Raw genomic sequence first — 21,841 nt, 5'->3', positions numbered from 1 at the left:
GCTAATTATAAAACAAGACTGAGACAACTATCAATGGTAAATACTGTAGAGCTGTTTAAGGGGAAAATAACTCAAATAAGGCAGTCAATTAAATGACTAAAAATCAGTATTTCATCGAGTCCCTGGCTTTGGGGCATGGAACATGCTCCGGGCCAGCATTAGGATTGAGTTAAATCCATTAATGTGTCACTAGTCATTTACATTGGAAACCAATGCTTTGTATGTGCAGTGGTTCCACCAAAAGGTCATAGTCCCTCTGTGATCCACCCAATATGCAAATGATCTCCGGCTTTCTATCATTGGCTCTGTTTTCTGATGCCTAGCTTGGAATGACTACAAGTGCATGCAGTTGTTAGTGCACAGAAAAATCCTAATAATTCTCATTTTTTACATCTTTATATACATCTATATCAATGACCCAAACACAGTTGGATCTTGAACGTAAACAACACTCGGATTGCTCACTAGAGCACAAGAATACACAGCGCACACAGGAAGGGCAGAAGGTGGTGCACATCACAGAGGGGAGCTAGCAGTGAACCCTGCATAATGCCCTGGGTGGTGTATACATGTGGGTGCCTGTACGAGTGGGGGCATGTGAGGTCGGGGCACCCCAGCAGTGCACTGCTCTGTTCTCCTCGGACAGAGATAATTCCCTCCCTCCGGGGTTCACCAGGTCACTGGATGGTGGGATAGAGCATCGAGAAGAGGAAAGTAAAAGAGAGGAGATGGGATTTGGAGATCCGCTCCTGCTGGGCCGGGTTATGTAGGCCAAATGGGTCAGACGAGGGGCAACTGACGTCACCGCCGGGAGACAAAACACAGAGTGAAGGTGAGAGAAAGAAAATAAGGCAGGGATATATAAGGAGAAGAAGAAAGACTCCATCCATTGAGGGAGACAGAAAGAAATAAAGTATGAGAAATGTTCAATTATTTAGTTCCCGTTGACTGCCGCAGAGAAACCACAGGTTAGAGCTGTGGAAAAGAAAAACAAAAAGACAGGTAGGATATGAATGGAGTGAATACAGATGGAGGAAAGAGATGAAGAGATGTATGTGGAGATAGATGAGTAGCATAGTGAGGAGAAGTAAGTGAGAGAGAGAAATGCGAATGATGGTGTACAGCTGGCAGCCTGTCACAGTCTCCAAGGTGTCTCCTGTCACTGTGCTGGCCTGCTGTCACACTCTAGTGGCCTGCCCAGAGCACACGTACACACACACACACACACACACACACACACACACACACACACACACACACATACAAAGTACACTATGGTCATGAATAAACCATCCTAATCCATAGAGATTATACAGCAACTGGAGGTGGGAGAGAGGCAGACACAGAGAGAGAGTGAGCAAGAATTGATACTCGGGACTACTTTCTGAGAAGTTAGGTTGCAGGCTGTCGTGTGTGTTATGGTTTAGAAGACTTTTGTACACTTTGGCACATATTTTTGTTATCTTGAGACTCAGTTTTTTGTGCTTTCAGAAAGAATATGGACATATGGTTTAACCATTAAATGGAGCCACTTGTAGACAATTGCAAATATGCATACAACCCATTTTTTTAATTTGCATTCAGATATATTGAAAAGTTTCCATACAAATATCAACAAGATACATTTGTAAATGTTTGGAACATTTCACATCCCTCCTTAAAAAATTGTTTTATATCCCCTTTTTACATAGTGATAATAAAGGCCTGTTTATGAAAAATTACCAACCTGAGGTCATGGTATCTGATATAATGGAGTTTATGAAAGGTAGGGAGTACACATCTCTTTTTAAAGGCTGTGTGTGTATTCCTGGGACTCGTACATGTGTAGTGGATATGGACACCTATGAGACACCTATTTGGTCCTTGTGAAGGCTCCATTAGATCACCCTGCCTTCAGCTAAGTGCAGTGTTTTGTGTCCATTACTGTGTGTGTGTCTCTGTGTGTGTGGCTTCCACTCTGACACACATATATACACATAACAAAGAAGGCTAAATAGCATCTCTCATTTGTAGACGGGTACATCTGACACCTGCTTGTCATTACCACCCTCAGAGCATACTTTTAGTTTGATGGTTAGTTTTAGCACTTAGCCTTAGCTTCTTACTGACCACTTTAAAAAACCTTTTAGTACTTTGTTCTTGGATAATTTAGGTGAAATAAACTGAACTTTGCAACAATTTGACTTAAAATTATTCACAGGGGTCCATGCATGTTTGCATATCCAGCACAATTCCCTAAACACACACAGACTTACACGCAAAGCGCAGCAGAGATGGGGGGGATAGTCAAATCTGTTTACATGTTTGTTTCTCTGTCTGTCTTTGGTTCAATGGCGCCATTGATCGCTACCGAGCTGCTTGAAGTGATGATGCTATGCGTCAGAGGCAACCGATGCGATGTGCCATCCTTTTGTCACATTGCCCTTCTCTAATCCAAGCCAGCAGGCCTTGCCTTTATGTGACTGCTGTTATGCCTGCGGTCTCCCACAGCACTGTGGCTCTCTGCTCTGTGTGTGTGTGTGCATTTATGCAAGAGTTTGCGTGCACATGTGTGTTGTTGCCTTGACAAATCTATTCAAACCCCGGCCTCCCTGCCTCCATTGGTGGCAATGGTGAAGGTGAAGGGGGAGGGAGGAAGGCCCTTTGAAAGACTCCCCTCCTTCTCTCTCCAGCCGCCTTTAGCCTACTGCTCCACAGCCCAGCTGACATCTTCCTCCAGACAGACTGAATGAATTAAAGGAGATACAATGAGACACTTGATGTAGCAGTCAAGGAGCCCCACTGCTTCTGTGCGGCTCTACACCGCTCTGCCCTCAAGCCCGGGCTCAGAGTGAGCACATCTAGGGCAAAGCAAAGGATCTAAAAATACACAAAATTCCTCTGTTTACCAAGATGACTTGTCATCTTCTCCCAACACTACCCCCCCAACCTCCTCCCCTTCATTCCCCTTCATCTCTCTGCCGAACTTTATTCAACTCTCTTCAACTGCGCTTATGTTATAGTGTATCCCTTATATAACTAGCCATGTTTTCGATAGGGTTGAAGAAAGTAAACATAAAGGAAGACTAAAAGGATATGTCTACTATTAAGTAGACGGATTCAGTTGATTTTAATTGTATTTTGATTGGATAGGAATGTATCTCACAAGTCAAACTTTATTTTAATAACAGACCTTTTTTTCCCAAATGAATTTAGTTGACTTGTTTGTTTTGGCTAAGTATTTGACTATATGGGCCAGATGTTTCATCATGAAACAAGTAAGTAAATAAATCACCTTGGCACAAAAGAAAATATGGTACATGTCAAGTAGACAGTTACAGAACCTCAAGCAGACAACAAGCAACAGTCAAAAGGAGCTCAATAAGGTGTCAAGTATATTTATTGTTCCTGTGTACCTTTAGGTATTTACAAAGAAATACATCAACATATCTGGGAGTAGGTTGTGTTTGTGAATGCATGTGTGGTTGTGTGGGCATTTGTGTGGAGGAGTGAACTTGAAGGATGACAGTTGAGAAGAAGTGTGATGTGACCCTGAATGTTTTGCATGTATGCAGTGTGTGTGTGTGTTAATGTGTTTTTTGGAGGAGTTGAGTTGGGAGACGTTTCATAGTTCTTTCTATCCTGTCCCTCCCTTTTTAAGGACCTTGGGAGTCAGGGTTGTTGAGGGCAAAAATGCGTAATCATGTGTGTGTGTGTGTTTGAGTTTGAAAGGTTCACAACGCTACACATCTTCGTGGGAGACCCCCCGTAATGCAATCACTGACCCTCACACACACACACACAAGCAGACACAAGCATGTGCAACACTGTAATGGCTGTCAGGGGGCCAGGGTGAAAGTAAACAAGGGCAGATAAGCAGTGATTCAGAAGGACGCCAGCTGCACATTCTAATCTCTTTACATTTTCTCTTTCTTCTATTGAACTTTTATCTTATCTGGGAACGTCTTCTCCAAGCATTCCTTCTCAGCCTCCCTCTGTCCCTGTCTCCCTTTTCCCTTGTTTTTGTGCTAACCTTACAAGCCACAGCATACCAATCCACACTGCACGGTCAGGAGGGAAAACACACTTTGATATTCTGTCATCTGCCGACCCTGAGAATAAAGCTCAAAGCATGGTTATAGTGAGTTGTTTTGAAGTGTGGCATTGATGCATCTCATTAATTGTACATTAGATTGAATGCTTATGTGTTTCAAAAAACCTAGTAAGACCAAAAGAGAGTGGCACAAAGACAGGAAGATGAAGACAGCAAGAACTGGATAAAGAGGTCTTCTCCTCTTTCTGACAGTAGAATTCTAAGTCTACCACAGGGAGTTTGAGAGGACTAGGGGTGTTTGCAGGGGGTTATGGGTCAGCAAGCTGGGCAGACACCCTCCCCCAGGGCACCCGCTGATGCACCATGGAAGAAGGCCTCAGCTCTCCACCGCAAACAAACAGCGAGCTGTCTGAGCAACATGTCACTGAGCTTTTAATTGCTTGTTCCTGTCTCTCTTTCTGTTTCTCTCCCCCAACTCGCACACACCTCATTCGCGATTATCATCTCTCCACTTTTCCTCTGCACCTGTCCCCCTTTTTTCTTTGTCTCCCTTACCTCCCTATTATCCCACTTTCTTCATTAATGTTTCTTTTTTCTTTTTAATATTGCTTTCAATTTCAATTAAACTTACTATATTTCCATAAAGTAAAAAAAGAAAAAACAATACATTTGAAGCATCAAGATAAAATATATTTTTACATCAAACCCATTCATTATTATATTTTAATCTCTAGGCATATATTTATTTGTGTGTTCACGAGGTATACATAGCAGAGGAAGCTGGTTGTCACTTGTTATTTTATATAACTCTCCACATGTAGAGTTTCAATTGTCAATCTCACATTTCTTTTTGCCCTCTTCCTACAGCACTGTTGCAACTGGGTATCGAGCCCAGAGCCTGTGGACACCCTGCTGGATCCCATGCTGCGAGACTGCCCCAGGGTCTCTGCAGGTATCAAAAAAAAAACTCAGTATAAACACACTACAAAAGTAATAACATAATTACTAAATGTCTACATACAGCATTATCTAGATCACTTTCATTATCAAAACCCAATAAATGAATCAAGACAGTTAGACAGAAGAGGACTGGTACTCAAAAGGCGCTATGTCAATGTTAGCTAAGCCATGTGTTTATTCTACAGTCAAACATTAAAACATGTAATCAGTGTTTCATTGTGAGTAATAAAGTTAGTAGCTGTAGTTGTGGATACTGAGAAAATGTTTTTATCAGTTTAAATGTATATGATGTTTATAAATCATTACTACAATTCCCTTAAATATAGCCTAACATTTGTATTGATCTCTATAATTGGTATATCCCTGGTCCAAGCTTAGAGTAAATGGATACAATATACCAACTTTGGCCAGTGAAGGTAAACATTATTTTACAGCAAGTTTATAGCAATGCACATTATCATGTGCAGATTATCAGAATTAAGTCCTTGCAGTGTGATGTGTATGTTGACAGCATTCGGTTTGTGTGCATCTGCGCACATGTTGGGTAGTTTGAAGGTCTTAGGCGCTGATTGAAAAGGATCTTGTCAGAGAAACTGAAGCATTGGCAGATTATCTTGAAAAATACAAATAGTGGGCGGAAACAGAGGCTGGTCCCGAACACGGTACAGAAATGTGGCGTTTTTATTATTATTGTTTCTATTTTTGTCTTCTTTTTCATTATTTATTCTGTCTCTTATATTCATTAATCCTTTCCTGTGGTGTTTGGCTTCCTGTCTGTGCCCTCTCTGTGGTGGACTGGCCTTGATGATGTCACGGCCATCATGAGAATGTGTCCTTAATGTAGGATTAGGGATGAAAGCTGTAATCCTCGACATGACCGTTGATAGGAGATGATGATTGCAGTGTTGTTTTAAGAGTGACACACATACGCACAGGCACACCATAGGGGCACCATGGGGCGTACACACACACACACACACACACACACACACACACACACACACACACACACACACACACACACACATAGACACAAAAAGGAGTCATAACATAAATAATATATAGGCTACCTGTTTTTACCAATGTGAATGTATTGATTAATACACGTGTACACCCATACAAAACACCCCTTGCCTCCTTGTCTCATCTCACATTTTCTTCATCACTTTGGCAGTCCTGCTTGGTGATTTCATTTTCTTCAAAGTCCCTCTGTGACACCATGGTGAATGTATAGGTCATCTTACACATGCTCCACATGGTAGTGAATACATCTCCAACACTGCTATCTCATCTGGCCCACTAAAACACCATGTTCCACATGGAAATGTGTGGGTGGCTGGCCTTAACATATACCAGTGAATCAGCTTCTTGAAATGTCATCTAGTCTTTAATACAAAACCCATACTGTATTTCATGTTCAAATGTCAGTTTTTTTATATGGATGTGTCACATCACTTCTCAGGACTGCTGTCGGTCAAAGACAGCAACCTTTGAGCCGAGATACCGCGGTTTACTTTTTTGAAACTGATATATGTAACTGTGGTGTGTCTGACATTGTTCTATCAAAGACCTCTTTGACACAACGTCCATCTGTATGTGTGCACTATTGACTTGTGCTCTATTGACTTTGGCTACTTTAACCAAGCTGAATAGATCTGGGTCTCTGGCCTGTTAACAGAGCTGCCAACTCCGCTTGTCTCTGGTCTTTTGGTGGCAGCTTCAGATGTCAAAGGTTGTCTCTGTCGCCTTTGTGTCCTTGGCAGCCTGGCAGGTTTGCAGGCAGCAGCCATTGTGGGGAGAGTCACAGCAGAGCCACAGAGGTGACGAGGTTGAGAGAAGGTTGAGGGAAGGCTGTCAGGGCATCATGGCCCAATACTTCAATCAACTCACATACAGCTCCCAAAAGTCACCTCTCTGCACATTGACTGCTGTTGTCTGGGTTGCTATGGTTATAATGTGTGTGTGACTCTGTGTGACTGTGTAGGTAGGGGTAATCAGGGTTTACCATAAAATGTCTTTGCCACAGACAACAAACCAGTGAATTCTTCTTGTCATGCACACACACACGCATGCACATATGCAGACACACACATCACAGTGTGAACCACCGCTCTTGTGTGGAGCCAGACTGAGCCAGGCCTGGGGCGACTCGGATGCTGTGGAGAATGGCATGTGATCAGACACACACACACACAGCAAGATATCTTAAGGCTAAAAGAGTATTGGATGTGTGCTTAAACACGGACACTGGGACTAGTCAGGCAGCATGATGGGAGAACGGGTTGAAGGACGAGTCTTGCCGTTGCTCTTTATCTGTCCTGTGTCTGTTCTTCTCTCTTTCCTTACTCTTGTGCCTCTATACATTTCCCTGTTCCCTTCACTTCTTGTGTTCTGCCTCCCTGTGTGTATGAGGGTTGATAATAATGATTGTGTTTTCCATGCTGGTAGACTCTTGGCAGAAGTAGGTAGAGAAAAGTGGATGAAGAGCTAGTCTGCTATTTCTAATCATCTGTGCAACATTGGTATACCTAAATGGCAGTCTGACTGTGCTGGGAGGACCCAGCGAGGGATGGACAATAACGCATAGCAGGGGTGTCCACTTTAGTCTCCATTTCCTGTTTTAAATGCGATAAAACCTGGATCCATTCCCTTCGCATTTGACTGGCTAGCTTCCCTCCCTTTCAGTTTTTTTTCATGTCTTAATCTTTCTTCTTTTCACTCTATTCTTTTCCCCCAAAGCAAATGAAATGTGTTCCTATAAGAAGGTCATTGCTCTGGCGTTTGGCAGTGGCCTGGCACACTAGCAGAATTTTATCAGTTAGGAGCACGCCGAACACAGGCTAAATATGCAGATAAAGTGGAACCAATCTCCTCCTGGAAAAGCTCCTTTTCTGTGTGCATGTGTGTTTGTGGCGGTGTGGAGAAGTTACTACAAAGGCAGACAAATAAGTCCAGGTTGTGGGGTGCTGGTTAAGTGGCGTTGCTGAGGCTTTCCAGAGATGTAATCGTTCCAAAAACGACACAGCCATTTAGATGCCAAGAGAAGGATAAACGTAAGATGGGAGAGAACAGGGTGACAAGAACAAGATGGATGAAAATACAGGAAAACCCCAGTCTTACAGTCATTTTTCTTGTAAGGGCTCCTCTGTTTTGTCGCTTAGTTTATTGACTTTTTCATGGTGAGATGGATGATGGGTTGTTTGATCAGTAAAGATGCTTCAACGGCGGGAAAACCCCCTTGCTAATAACACACTCACACACATAAGCTCGCACATTTGTACACACAACTTCCTCTTGGGTGATTACTCATTGTCCAAGCTGATTATTAATTACAAAGGGAGAGCTCTCTGAAGGTAAACACTGATTAATGGCTAACAAAAGTAAGTTAATGTCTTACCTGTACTTTAATTACCAACCTTGCTCTGTTACAAGCATCCCAACACAAGGCTGTAATTAACCCTAATGGACTGCAGAAAGACACTCACTTTCATTTTCTTTCAGAACATAAATATGCTACTGTATGTCATGTTTTATGTGCCCAGCTTTCTTTGTTTTTCTACTAGGTTCTTTTTTTTAGTTAAAAGTGAGGATTTTGTTGAAAGGATTTCTTGATTTTCGTTTCTTGAATGAAGATAGCAGGGAGTTGGCTAGAGAAGTGATGCAATATTGTTAAAGCAATGAGAAATAATTCCGGTGCAATGACATGCGAGGTCACTCTGCCTTTCTTCTTTACCTAAGGCTCATACTTTTGAGGCTCAGCGTTATTAATGTGCCAAGATATCACAGAGACACAAAAGAATGCCTGAGAACAAAAGCTGTTACCTAACACACACACACACACACACACACACACACACACACACACACACACACACACACACACTGATTGTCCTGCTTTTACTACGAATGTGCTCGCCTGTAACCCTCACCTCCCTGTTCCACACACCGATGACCGTGACACACATTATAGTGTCTGTACCTCTTCACTACACACACACACACACACACACACACACACACACACACACACACACACACACACACACGAACACGCACACACGAACACACTGACTGATTGATGTTTGTGTGACTTAACGCTTGAAGAGGAAACTTAGGCCCAGTCAAATTAACCTCTCCCCCTCTAACCACTGTTTTTTCAGCTTGGTTGGGTGGAAGTCCGCTGCCTTGATGGAAGATCACATGAAAATGTGTATGTGTTTGTGTTTTTACAAATGTGTTTTAGTGTTTTCTTAGCCTGAACGGCACACTTTGCGGTAGTGTTGCAGGAAGTAGACAAGAAAACTCTGGTGAACCGGACTCTAACCTCTGACCTGGATTGAGACCGGCTATTGTCTGGGTCACACTTCTGACACACCATATCGTAATGATGTGGAAAATGCTGACACCAAGAACTCTTGACATCTGTCAGAAATGAGTAAAAGTGCTGATTTGTAAGATGTGTTTTTATAAAAGGAGGGACAACACATATAGAATGAAGTATATCTACATGAGGCAAAAACATTAACTTTTTTTTAAAACCAAGCTAAGCTAAAATCTGGTTCACGATATATAATTGTTGTTTTCAATTATCTGTTTGTCTTCTTCTTGACATGTATGCCAGAGCACCCAATGCTGGGAACATGAATGGCCATACACATTGTCCCTGTTATAGAGAAGCACCTGTGAAATAGAACTATGCAATATATTTTACTCTGAACTGCCTTGGCTCGAGTGGTATACCTTGGCACATGATCAAGAGTCTGGTCTATATGAGATAAACAGAGGATATGAGAGTGTTGACTACACTGAAGATCAAACCTTAAGCTTTAGTTTTCTTTAAGTTTATTTTTTGTTCTTATTAGAAATATGTTTAGAGACAACAGTTCGGCATAAATGAAGAATGAAATTGAAGCTTAAGAGGCAAACTTCTTCTTGAAGAGATAATGGGTTTCAATACCATTTATATTTTACTTTGGCCTCAAGTGTGCTTATACTTCTGATTAGCTGGATTTATTAAATGAATCAGGCCATAACGTAAATAATGGATTTTCTCTGCATCTTAGAACATCGATATGTTTACATGTTTTCTTTTTGGATTTCGTTATGGGCTGCTGCCGTAAGGACTAAGACTTGAGATATACTGTACACCTGTGCGCCAGAGGAGTTTTGTTTTCAACAACCACAGAGAGGAACATTGAAATGTAGCCCTACTTTAAGAACTTTTGCAGGGACCACCATCTTTAAACATCTTTAAAAAAAGGAAACCTTAAAGTCTTGGACGCAACACTGATCCAAGTGCATTGACAGTTCACATTATTGTTACATGGTGACAGGCCAATCTGTTTCAATATGTAGGTAGCCGTTGCTCAGGGACGTTTGCTTTGAACCAAAGACTTGACCACTTTGATTCAATTCTCAGATTCAAATCTGGAGGACTGTCCGTGTTTATTGATCTATTCCTACGCTTTGCTTTCTGTCGGACATGAATCTTCACTCGGATCAGAATCAAAGATATGCTGACATAGTCAATAGACAAGCCTCTGCTACAGGCCCAAGACAAGGGTGTTGCCTTTTTGTTTGTCTTAACTGACAAATGGGAGGAAATGAAGTAGATCAATATTTCTAGCTAATCATTGAACAAGCTTGTCTAAGTTAAACACTATATAATTCTTCAGCAGTGATGTAAGGTTAATGTTTGTTGACTTTTGCATTAGCTTATCTGTTCAGCTCCTTTTAGTTATGTGACAATATCACACTATTGATTTGAAAAACAACATTTATATTAGTAGCAGCAGTTCCAATAATAGTATACATGTTTTTTATGTGTGTGTCATTATTTGCAGTATTGGTGGTTAAATATATAGATTGAACACTATTTCAGACTTTCAATTTATATATTGGGACAGTAATAAATATATAATCTAAAGCAATTAGAACAAACCTGAAGCAAAACAAACTGCTAGACTGTCACTGAAGAATCCTAAAGGCTTTTGCAGAAAATAGTCACATCATCTTTTGTGTGTTTTGATTATGTGTTCAACCCATTTGTTTCTACACACCACATTCAAGTTATCTGTTAAAAATTAGTTCCATTAGAGAATATTAAAGCATGGACATAAAAAAGCCTTAATGCTGTTGGCTTTAAGATGCTTTTATTATGAGGCATCGATATTCTATAAATATATATGTTTATGTCACTATTGTATATATGAAGGATGCTGTGCTGAAAGGATGTGAAGTGTTTTTTATAATCACATCTCACATGCAGGCGATTGTGATTATGCTAACTCGAAGCGTGTCTGGAAAGCTCAGTCTGTGGTCTTCAGTTCACCCCTGCACTAGGTAAAATCTATCCAGGAGGCATTGTATCCTCTCCTTCTTTCTTGTTCTCTACCCATCATCCTGAGGAAAAGAAGAAAGGCGAGAGACGAAAAGGGAAAGAGCCTGGCATGCATAAATGAAAGTTCAACAAGGTTCAATGAAACACTTATACAATTTGCTGCAATATAGTGCGGTTTTATAATCTCATTATCATCTTAGTGCCAGATTTGCCCATGAGGGCTGTTCCGTATTCACTCTTATTAGCTCCTCAGATTTGTCCATTTGTCCTTCTGCTACTCGCCTCGCAGCCAATCACTACGACTGTATCGCTAATAAATACCCCCCTCTTTTTTGTTTTATCTCCTTTTTTTCATGCCATACCTCCGACTGCTTTATTTATGCCTATTTTTCCTTTTATTTGCTAAGGGGCAAACACTAAGCATTGTATTCAGTAGCCCGCATAGCTGTATATATATTTCTTTCTATAGAAGTGGCTTCCATGTAAACATATCTGTATTTACAGCATAACGTATGTTATTAATTATATTGGATATATTTAGATTTAAATCCATCCAAATGGGTGAAAGGACATTTTTCACCCACATAAAATGGAAAGGATCAGACCTTGAGGAATGGCACCACTACAGTTGCACAAGGGGCTGTATTTTTTTACTCTGTTAATGTAAGGCCACGTACTTTTTCTCTGTGTACACAGGGTCAGATGGGGGAGCTAATGTACAGGGTACAGTAGAGCAGGTCACAGGCTGCTTTTAAATCCCCAAGCCTCTGAGCTGCTCTGTGTAGTGTCCATCCCTGGTCACTCAGAGGGCATCCCCAGATTAGTGCTTCACGGACATGGATCTCATTTGCCCATATGGCCTCTTCTCATTGACTCGATATAGGCTCTAATCCTCCCAGCCTTTACCCCTGACCTTGACATGTGGCGAACCACTTAGAAAAAAGAACACACAGACCGTGAATTTACCACGTTTGACGGTTATAGGATTGAGTGTAAAAATGAATATCAAAAATATTGATCATCAGTTGAAATTTGGGATTCTGCAGTGGTTACCTGCTCAAAATGGTGTTGTCAAAAAGCAGGAAATACCTTCAAAGACATGCTGAATTCTTGTTCCTGTAGACCCGTCTTAGGTGCTTTGCCTATTGTGGAATTAATCCAATAAGCCCCAGTGGGGAACGACAAATCCTAACCACTACTAGCATTATAACTCTTAGCAATCACCTTCATCCCATAGTCTCCCAGTATTACTGAGCCCTCATTAACAAGGTATAAGTTGCCACCCAACCAGTGTCACAGGGATGCTTTCCATGTTGCAACACCACCCCATCTTGGAATTGACCTTGTTTGTGAGAGGATGAGAGGATAACCAAGCCAAGTAGGAACACCTCACGCAACACATTTGCGTCTCTTTGCTTCTCATTGCTGATTAATTCACAGTTAATTTCAATTATTGATGTATGCATAACTTCAGAAATATATAATCCTATTTCAGTCCTGACATTGTAAATGTCTTGGCATTAAATGTAGTATTCACAGCTTCTTCCACCAGGTGAACTAAGTTGATGGGATAAAGTAGATTAGAGCAGGGAGAGGTTAATCTATTGAGTAATCATATAAAGGTGTCAGAATAAATCCTTATAAATTCAAGCTGCCGAAGAAAGAAGCTGATTGAATGCTCCACAGCGTTTTTTATTTAAGATTAAGACACTAAAAGTCATGACAAGGAGGGCAAACTCAGAAATACTGATGGGTGTTGTTTGGAAGTTAATGTTATCAACAGCAGCAAACATCCCAATTATATATATAAAATATATTAACACAGGTTGACTTTTAGAATGCTTGTGCCCTTCAAACGTGATGATTGTAGGTTGAACAGATTGGTATTAACAGAAGTGTGTATTAAGTGGAATTGACTCAGTGAACTCACGTTTGAAATGTTTGTTAACAGCAGAATATAGTAAGTTAGTGTCTAGTCTCTGGCCTCATCACTCCCTGCAGATATATTTACATAGAATGAAGAATGATTAAATAACTATCCCCCCATGGTTGCCAGGGTGGTGGTGAGGCTAAACAGCCGCCATATTACAGAAACAGGGCATTACTATTATTCTAATTCAAGTTCACTGTCCGAACTAGCTTGCAGGCTTTCGCTCCATTTAGTATCAAGTTTTATCTTGAATTATTATTATACCGAATTTCTAATGTGCTCTGGTAGGCTTTTTATAAATGTATTTTCTAAGTTGAGATCACGTTATATGGTTTAGCTGTTGATTAACACACACACACACACACACACACACACACACACACACACACACACACACACACACACACACACACACACACATACACACACATACACACACACACACACACACACACACACACACACACTGAACACCCAGCTACTGAATTGAAGAACTAATGCTGAGATCCAACATCTGCTAACGCTGTCAATTTAATATGTCATTGTGTACACATTGTAAGTGTGGGAGAGCAAATCGCTCAGATATTTCTTTCTTGAATTCAAACCCACCACTCCTGTTTAGCCAAACCTTTTTGATACATTGTGGCAGTACTTTCACCCCATCTCTTGCGCACAATTAGGTTATAATTAAATGCACTTTTAATGATTGCTATTAAATAAATAAAAAAACAACAAACAAGGAATCTGTGAGAACGTTTGGAATGCAGATAATTGCCAAAGAGATGATTAGAAAATGAAAGGAAAAATACCCTTGAAAGTCCTTGAATCATAATAAGCCTCAAATCATAATGTTTATTTCTTTATTTTTATTTTTTTACTGAGGAAAGAAAGTCACACCTTATTTATATAATTATGTAAACAAAAGTGATGGTAGATTCCACGATCAGCCGGGTTTTGAGTATGCAGTATTGACCTTGGATCCTTCCTCATGCTCCATGTTGACAGATAAAAAACTTTATTAACCAGCCATCTCTAGGACAGGAGACAAACCACGCGTGAAACCGATGTTTGCTAGTATTAGAGAAATGTGGCAATTAGAGGATGATTCTTTTTTCTCTGCAGTGATAGCACCAAGGAGAAGAAAGGGGTAATAAACACAAGTTGTTTGTGGCATAGGAAGCTGCAATTATAAAGTGCTTGGGAAGTTGTTGTGCTTATTGTGCCTGAGAGTAATGAGATAGCCTGGCTGATCCCTCACAGATGCTATAGCTCCTAATCCCCAACCCTCTTTCCTGCTTCTCTTGTTTATCCGCCAACATCCTCTGACCATTGCTGGCCTGTCACTGCTCTGGGCAGCACTAGGTGACCTTTGACTTGTGAGTTAGCTAACTTCTCACCTCCATAAATGGTCTGGCGCTGTTGAAGCAACAGACCAATAATTGTGTCATAAAGTGCAAGGTAGTTTGTTTTCCTCTGTGTGCAACTTAGAGGGGTTGTCTTACCACCAAACCAATCGCTCTGTAAACATTGTAAACACAAGTCTCACTTTTTAAACTGTTTTCTTCATGTGAGTAAATAACTGACAGTGCAACCCCTTTGGAATATTCTTAAATGAGGAACATATTCTGCCTATATCATGAGGTAGTGGATTCAAACTTGTGTCCACTATAATTGCCATATCATTTCTGTTTATATCTTTTGAGTCACCTTTTGACCATCCCTTAACACTGACATTTGGGTTAATTCCTCTGAGGCCCACTTACTATGCCAACTTTGAAAAGTCATGTTGAGAGATGTGGTTTTGTAATCTCAGTCTTTATACTTGCGTAAATATGTGTGCCTGCAATCCTGCCTTTACCTACACTTGTGTGTATATCCTCAAGAAGAAGAATGCTGTGTGTACAGGCGTGTTATCTGGGCGACCTAGAGACACACTGGTTATCACCTCTGTGAGCCTCTCAGGGCTAAACTACAAAGTCAGTGGAAAAACACCAATCCTGCCCCCCCCCCCTGCCAATGCATCTGTGTGCTGGTCAGCCAGTATGTCCCCCTACTGCAAGGCTCACCTCCTATCTAATCAACATAGACAGGCCACTTGTCCGCATACACACACATACAAACTAAATGCATGCTCACAGATTCAAACGCACACGGACATGCTCAGAGATAGCCCTACACATGTAGACACACTTAGTGATACACCCACGAAAGTGAATGCACACACACATATACACCCACTTACTGATAATCACAGACAAACTCACATTGATTTGGGCCTGCTTAGGCTTCCCAGATATGACTAGGCGGCCCACAGGGCACAGAAGGGGGTCTAAGGCTAAGTGCTAGACATGCAGATCAGGGAGCGGAGGGCGCCACAAGGTTGGACCTCTATGCCTAAGGGCTTATTAGAAATAAATTGGACCTTCTGACTCTGAGGGAAAGTCACCCTTCCCCACCCTTGAGCTGAGGTCACCTGACCACGGTGTGGCTCTGTCCTTGTTCATACTCTAAGAGCATCTTCAGCTATAGAGGAGACAGTCTGAGATGCAAAAGGGTGGGGTCAGTATTCGGAGGCGCTTATTCCAAATCCATCTTTGGCGCCATTTTAATCCCCTTTTGTTTGGCTTATGAAATGCTTTTTTTCTTTCAGAGCGCATGCCAGCCGACCTTCTGATGTTACATAGTGCAGCTACCCTTTGCCCCCAACCCTGCCCTCTGAACAACATGTGGCCTGATAACAAAACCCTAAACAAAAGAGGTAGATTGCCAGAGCAGAAGAAAGGTGGGGGCTCGCACTTTCTGTCTGCAACACTTCATGAACGCTAAGCAAGGTTGGCACCGACTGTTGGAGCGGAGTCGAGGAGAATCGCGGGGAAGTGAATTGCGTTTGGCACCAGGCGGCTATCAGGCAGTAATTAGTATAGCTAACATCCCAGATGAAGGAGTCAAGTCTAGGTCAGGGTAAAAAACTTCAAGGGTCTTAGCGAGTAAGGGTTGGAGGCCAAGCCATGCCCCCTCCCCTCCCAGAATTGAAGCTTATGCAGTGCCTGCTCAGATTTGCTGAAATCTGTATTGACCTCTGACCTTAAGGTGTTGCAGCCAGTCACATGTCAGGCTGGCTCCTGTGGACCACGCTGGATGTGTTCATATTAGATTGGCTCAGTAATTCCGACTCAAGGCCTGCCCAACCGGACCCAACTCAGAGATTTAGTCTTACACACGATGAGGTTTTTGACATAGATGTTACCTTACAGCTTAAACCCATGCGTGGCATTCCTGCCCTGCTCTGGCCCCAGGGTCAACCTTTTTGAACCAATCAAACCGATAAATAAATGCATGTATGGATAGATTAGATATACATTGTTTGTTATGTACTACAATTCTTTAAATCACAATATAATCTCTTTGATATATGGCAAGCTTGGTGTTTATGTTCTGCATAGTGTATGTGTGTGTGTGTGTATGGATGGGTGTGAGGGTCAATGTGCATTAATTCCTGGTTCCTTCAAATATCTATAATCCTCTAATGCAACCCTAATCTCTTTTAATACATTGAATATTAGTTGACAAATCACATGATAATAAAGTGATATGAAAATGTTGCTTTCGAATGATCAAGGATTTAACCCAAGGCTCTAATCGTAGCTGACACTCAGTTCTTGTTATGTTGACCATGTCATAAGGTTTATGTTGGATGTTGGCCTGTAACCTTCACACAGCAGGAGCTAAAAGCTTGCCAACCTTCCACTAACAACACATAAACACAGCCTTTAGTTAATCTCAAAATGAAACCTAATATATACCTCTTACAACATAAGCAATATTGATACATCTGAGCTATAAAATAGAATGCACGTGCTCAAATAATTCACATTTTATCAATTCTACTCAGGGATTTATTTGTGTTCTTATGTATCAAAGACTTAACTCTGAATAACTTTTGTTTCGAAGGAGTTAAGATAAAAAAACGGTTCTACTGCAACAAGGTTTGAACCTTGTGAACTTTGGTGCATTTCATTTATCCTGTGTGCTATTTGTGTTGCTTTTCATCTCTTGAATTCTGGCCTAGTTTCTGTATCTTGTTTTTAGAAAACATGAGCTAAGCTGTGGTGCGCAAACCAGACAGCCATTAGATCGCTGCACTGTAGGCCTGACCTCTGACCAGCTAAGCCCAAGCCCCATCCCCCTGGTAAACCTCTCACTCAAGCCCCCCCCCCCGCCTGCCCGCTCCATGCCCTGCCCTATCCCTGTCCCTTCTTGGAAATGATATTATGAGGTTTGGATCATCCTCCTTGTCTTCCTCTATACTGTAATCCTATTTGCTCCGTCATGTGTTGGTCTTCACAGATGGTGAGTGTGTGTATATGTGTAATGTGTGCATGCGTATGTGGAGGCGGTATGACACCCAGCACACTCACAGCTGTTTGGACTAGCTCACTGGCCCCATTGTCTCTCCCACACATCACAGAGAGGGTGGTCCCGCACAAACACACACACAAGGCCATAACCACCCAATCCCCTTGAGGGGGGTTGAACTGAAAATGAGTTTGATATTTCGGGTAACATCCCTATAGAGTTCTAAAGCTCACCCCTCCATCCTTCACTATCCCTTGCTTCAGTGATTTTCCTCTGTCTCTGCACTGGCTGTAATGAACATGTTAAGCTCAACGACTGAATGAGTGCGAAAAGGGGAAGGGGGATATCGTGTGGGGGAGTTGGGGGCAGGTGGAGGGGGGTTAGTTGGGCGGGAGGCAGTGAGTTCCCACTCATTGTTGAGTCTCGGGCAAAAAGAGAGAGAGAAAGCGCAGCGGGGGGAGAGGTCCTTGGCAGCGCTCCAACACTTGGCGTCTCGGCGTCCACATTTAGTTCCAACTGAGTGCCCACAGTGGGCATGGCCGCACTGCCTTCTCTGTGACCTCTCGACCGAGGACCACTGCTTTCCTGTTTCCACCACCCCTTTTGATTTATCCCTTTCTTCTCCCTCTCACTCCCCTCCTACTCCTTTGTATTCTGAAAATGGCTTCATAACAGCCAAAACAGAGATGTTTCGAAATTGATTTGTCAAAGCAATGGGATAGGTTTCTGATCATACAACCAGTGGGACACTTTTGAGGCTTTGTGTTTTTTTTTTTAATACAGTGCAACCTATCAATCACCTCTTGATCAAAACCAATTACATTTCTGAAGTTCAAAAAAAACTGCAGGTGGGATTTTTCTCGTTAATTTGTTGCTGTCTAGTATCTGAAAAATTGCGTTCAACAAAAGGAAAGATTTGTTTGTGCTTTCATGCGAGTGGTAATTGGGATTTTTCTTTTAAGATACTGTTAGGTGCCATTTGTAGACTAAATGTTTTGAATAGATAATCAATGAGGATATACGTTAGTAAGTATGTAAAAAGGCAGATCACAGACACAAATCCTTATGTCTGTTGTCAATTTTATTGTGAAAGTCCAGCACTTCATATTTTCAATTCAAGGTTGCAAAACATTAATGAGCAATAATAAATCTTGGTTTAGGTCTTTAAAAATTATTCAACAGGATTTATTGATTGCAGGAAACATGGTTTGATTGTCCAACGCAGCACAAGTTCTGGGCAGGGAAGTTTTGAACAGGTTAGGGAAGAGGCTATCTGTTTATGAAGAACTACGATCACAGGCCTTGAAGTGGAAAAAGCAGAGGTCACAGGGTTTCTCTTCTTGTTTAACCTTTTTTCCCATACACTTGAGGACTTTCTCTCAAGGTGGTGCCCTTGACACTGGCTAAGAGAATGTTACTGTTGGAGCAATAACACTGTCAAGTGTTGTATGTCTGTTGGGAAGGAAAGGACTTCCAGTGACAAACTCCTACTCTTTAAAAAAGACGTCTGTCCTTTTCCTGACGCCTTTACTGCTATCCATCTCTATCCTTTCCATCTTTCTTAGCCATGTATCCAAGTCTATCGTCTGTCTAACAACAACCTTATCTTTACTTTTCATTATTTCTCAGAACCTTTTTAATTTTCCAATCTCAGATACATTTATTTGAGATGTTTATATTATGTAATTTCTTAATTTCAGACTTCAAACTAAAATGTAATGTAAAGTTTTACATCATTTCTGCAAGTGCTGCAACATTATTTTTTTGTGTAATTTTAAATATAAGGGTTTAAGGCATTTTCTCTTGGACAACTGATTGATTTACTACATGTATTTCTGGAAACATTGTCATTTGTTCAAATTATACAAAAGCAATGACTGAACTTTTGATTTAGGTCATTTCCCTGTATATTTTTTAAATGTCATTTGAGGCAAAATAGGTTGTGGATCACTTGAAATAATATAATCCATAATACAAATGCTTACTTTTTGGTGTTAATGTCCGTGCATTTTTTCTTGTTCAAACAAAATCCATAATTTTGATTTCAAAAAGTGTGTTTCTGATTCAGGATCTGGCCTGTTGTGGTGCTGCACAGACATTGAAGAAGGTGGGCACCGGGCCAAACCTGGAAGAGTCGATAGCTGTTATACGGGCAAATGCTTGCAGACAATCAGATTTTGGGAGCCCTAATGAATCGCACCTGTATTGATCTCTATGGGAAATGCTGGTATGATACAAGAATAATTTAAAAAGAAAATAACACTTTGTTGTTGTGGATTGAGGAGGTGGAGGTGAAGTTGTTGGCAATGGGGAGGGGGTGGGGGACGTGTTTGTGCAGACTTTGTCAGGATGCAGATAGCGGGATCAAGATTGTGTATTGACGAGATAGGGAGCCGGGTGACTGAGCCACAGAAGCTTGAAATAAACTGTCGGAGGCACACGGCCAGTCATTACAGTGAAGCCGCCTGGCCCTGCTCAACCTTGAGCCAGTCGATAAGCTATTATAACCATGCAAATTGTGGCCAAATCAGAGACCTGACATATTGGTATTATATTCCTGTGCAGCCACTGGGTTATGCATCATTATTGGGAGCCAGCAACAATATGCATTATGCTCTTTTGTTGTTTAGTGTGTAGACTCATAAGGGGACAACGCTGCCACTTACAAAAGGACAATAATGGTGTGCAATTGTGTTGTGTAGAGGGCAAAATTGAACACCCCAATATATTTTTACATGCCAATCTCTTCTCCCATTTTTTTTTTTTTTTTTTTTTTTTTTATCAGATTTTTTCTTTATCTGACTTCACCCCCCCTCATTGTCTCTGTTTCTCCTCTTTTAGTGGGGCGGCAGCCTGCCAAGTCATTTACTCTCAGTGACAGTGTGTTGCATTCAGCGGGCCAGAGTTTGGATGATGTAATTTGGGCTAAAGGCTGTGCAAACACTACTGTGACCTTGGTTTTAGATTTGTCAATAGGGCTGGGTTGTAAAACAGAGAAGAGGATTGTGTGGGATTGAGAACAATGTTCCCTGCCTATGATAGCTGGAAGTGTCTGACTGACTGATGTGATAACCTTAGATACCTCTGTCTTACATCTGACCCAAGTTACACTTCTTTCTTTCTGCTCTCTTTCTCTCTCTTGTCAAAGCTCTCCACTCACCTAAGCTCCACTCCTTTCTCTTTGATATTGGTGTACCTGCTTTCTGTTGAACACTCATTATTCCTTTTTTTCCTCTTGTTCTTTCTACACTTCTCTTTCCTCCTTTTGACCCCGTTCTTTCTTTTTTGATAGTAGTGTCCCTGCCCTTCTCCCTGCCGCTTGTCCACTGTCTGCCCTCATCTTCTCTTCTGCCATGGTGCTTTGCTCTTTTTCTGCTGTCATCTGTCCTACGCTGCTCTTCATGAGCTCCAGAGGTCAACACAAGTAAACACTGGCCGACAGCCCAGACAACACAGAGCTATTGATCTGGTTTGGTTGGAGAGGTGATGGGTATCCTGGTGGGTCTCGTAGAGGGTTATGACCTCCAGGTCTAGACTACGTACTGGGTCCTTCAGTCAGGGGAGGTAAGGAAAAAATAAGTCGGTCAATTTTATCAACTAAGAACGGTGAAAAAACATTTTTTGATATTGCACAGCTGCTAGGTATTTTCTTCATGATGTTTTTGTTTCAATTACCAAATGCTATCCTCAGTGAGGGCAAAAGTATTTGTCTTTGTTCGATATCAAAATCTTTAGGGTTAAGCTAACGGTGGGCTAATGAGATGCATTATTGATTTGCTCTGAGGCTTTAAATACCTATTTGGTTAGTGGTGTGTTAGTCCAGAGTTAAAGGTAGGTCTGGTGGATCAGTGCATTAGCGAGATTTCATTGTGTTTGTTTTGTTCAAGTTTTTGTTTCCCCACTTCAACCACCTGTCTACTCAATGTTATGAGCAGCAGGGGCTAGTGGTGCAATGGTTACTTTCAGTGTAAAAAAACCATTGAGGTAACATTTTTAGGTCATTGTAACAAGGTCTTGCATAATGCATTGTTGTATGGGACCACGTCATGTGAGATATAAGGGCCACTCGGTGTCCATTGGGCATAGAAGCATATTCAACAGCTTCAGGGCGGTGCAGCTTATATTTGAGAATACACACATTTGTTCCACCAAGTTCTGCATGCAATGGCTCGCAGATGGGCAGTGATTAATCAGAGAGGTAACTGTGAAGTAGTTTGCAATT

At 41.5% G+C, this 21,841-nt stretch overlaps 1 protein-coding gene across 1 annotated transcript in view; it reads left to right on the top strand.

Moving 5' to 3' along the window:
- Positions 1–21,841, top strand: part of fam172a (family with sequence similarity 172 member A) — a 139,846-nt gene that overhangs the window by 93,587 nt on the left and 24,418 nt on the right. Inside the window, exon 10 of the mRNA XM_034117781.1 lies at positions 4,901–4,985. Within this exon, the coding sequence (XP_033973672.1) occupies positions 4,901–4,985 (85 nt within the window). The remainder of the gene's footprint in view (positions 1–4,900; positions 4,986–21,841) is intronic.

This window comes from Trematomus bernacchii, unplaced genomic scaffold (genome assembly GCF_902827165.1).
Source record: "Trematomus bernacchii unplaced genomic scaffold, fTreBer1.1, whole genome shotgun sequence".
NCBI classification, from domain to species: domain Eukaryota; kingdom Metazoa; phylum Chordata; class Actinopteri; order Perciformes; family Nototheniidae; genus Trematomus; species Trematomus bernacchii.
The sequence above is the reverse complement of the archived record's forward strand: the minus strand, read 5'-3'. Positions and strand labels throughout refer to the sequence as shown.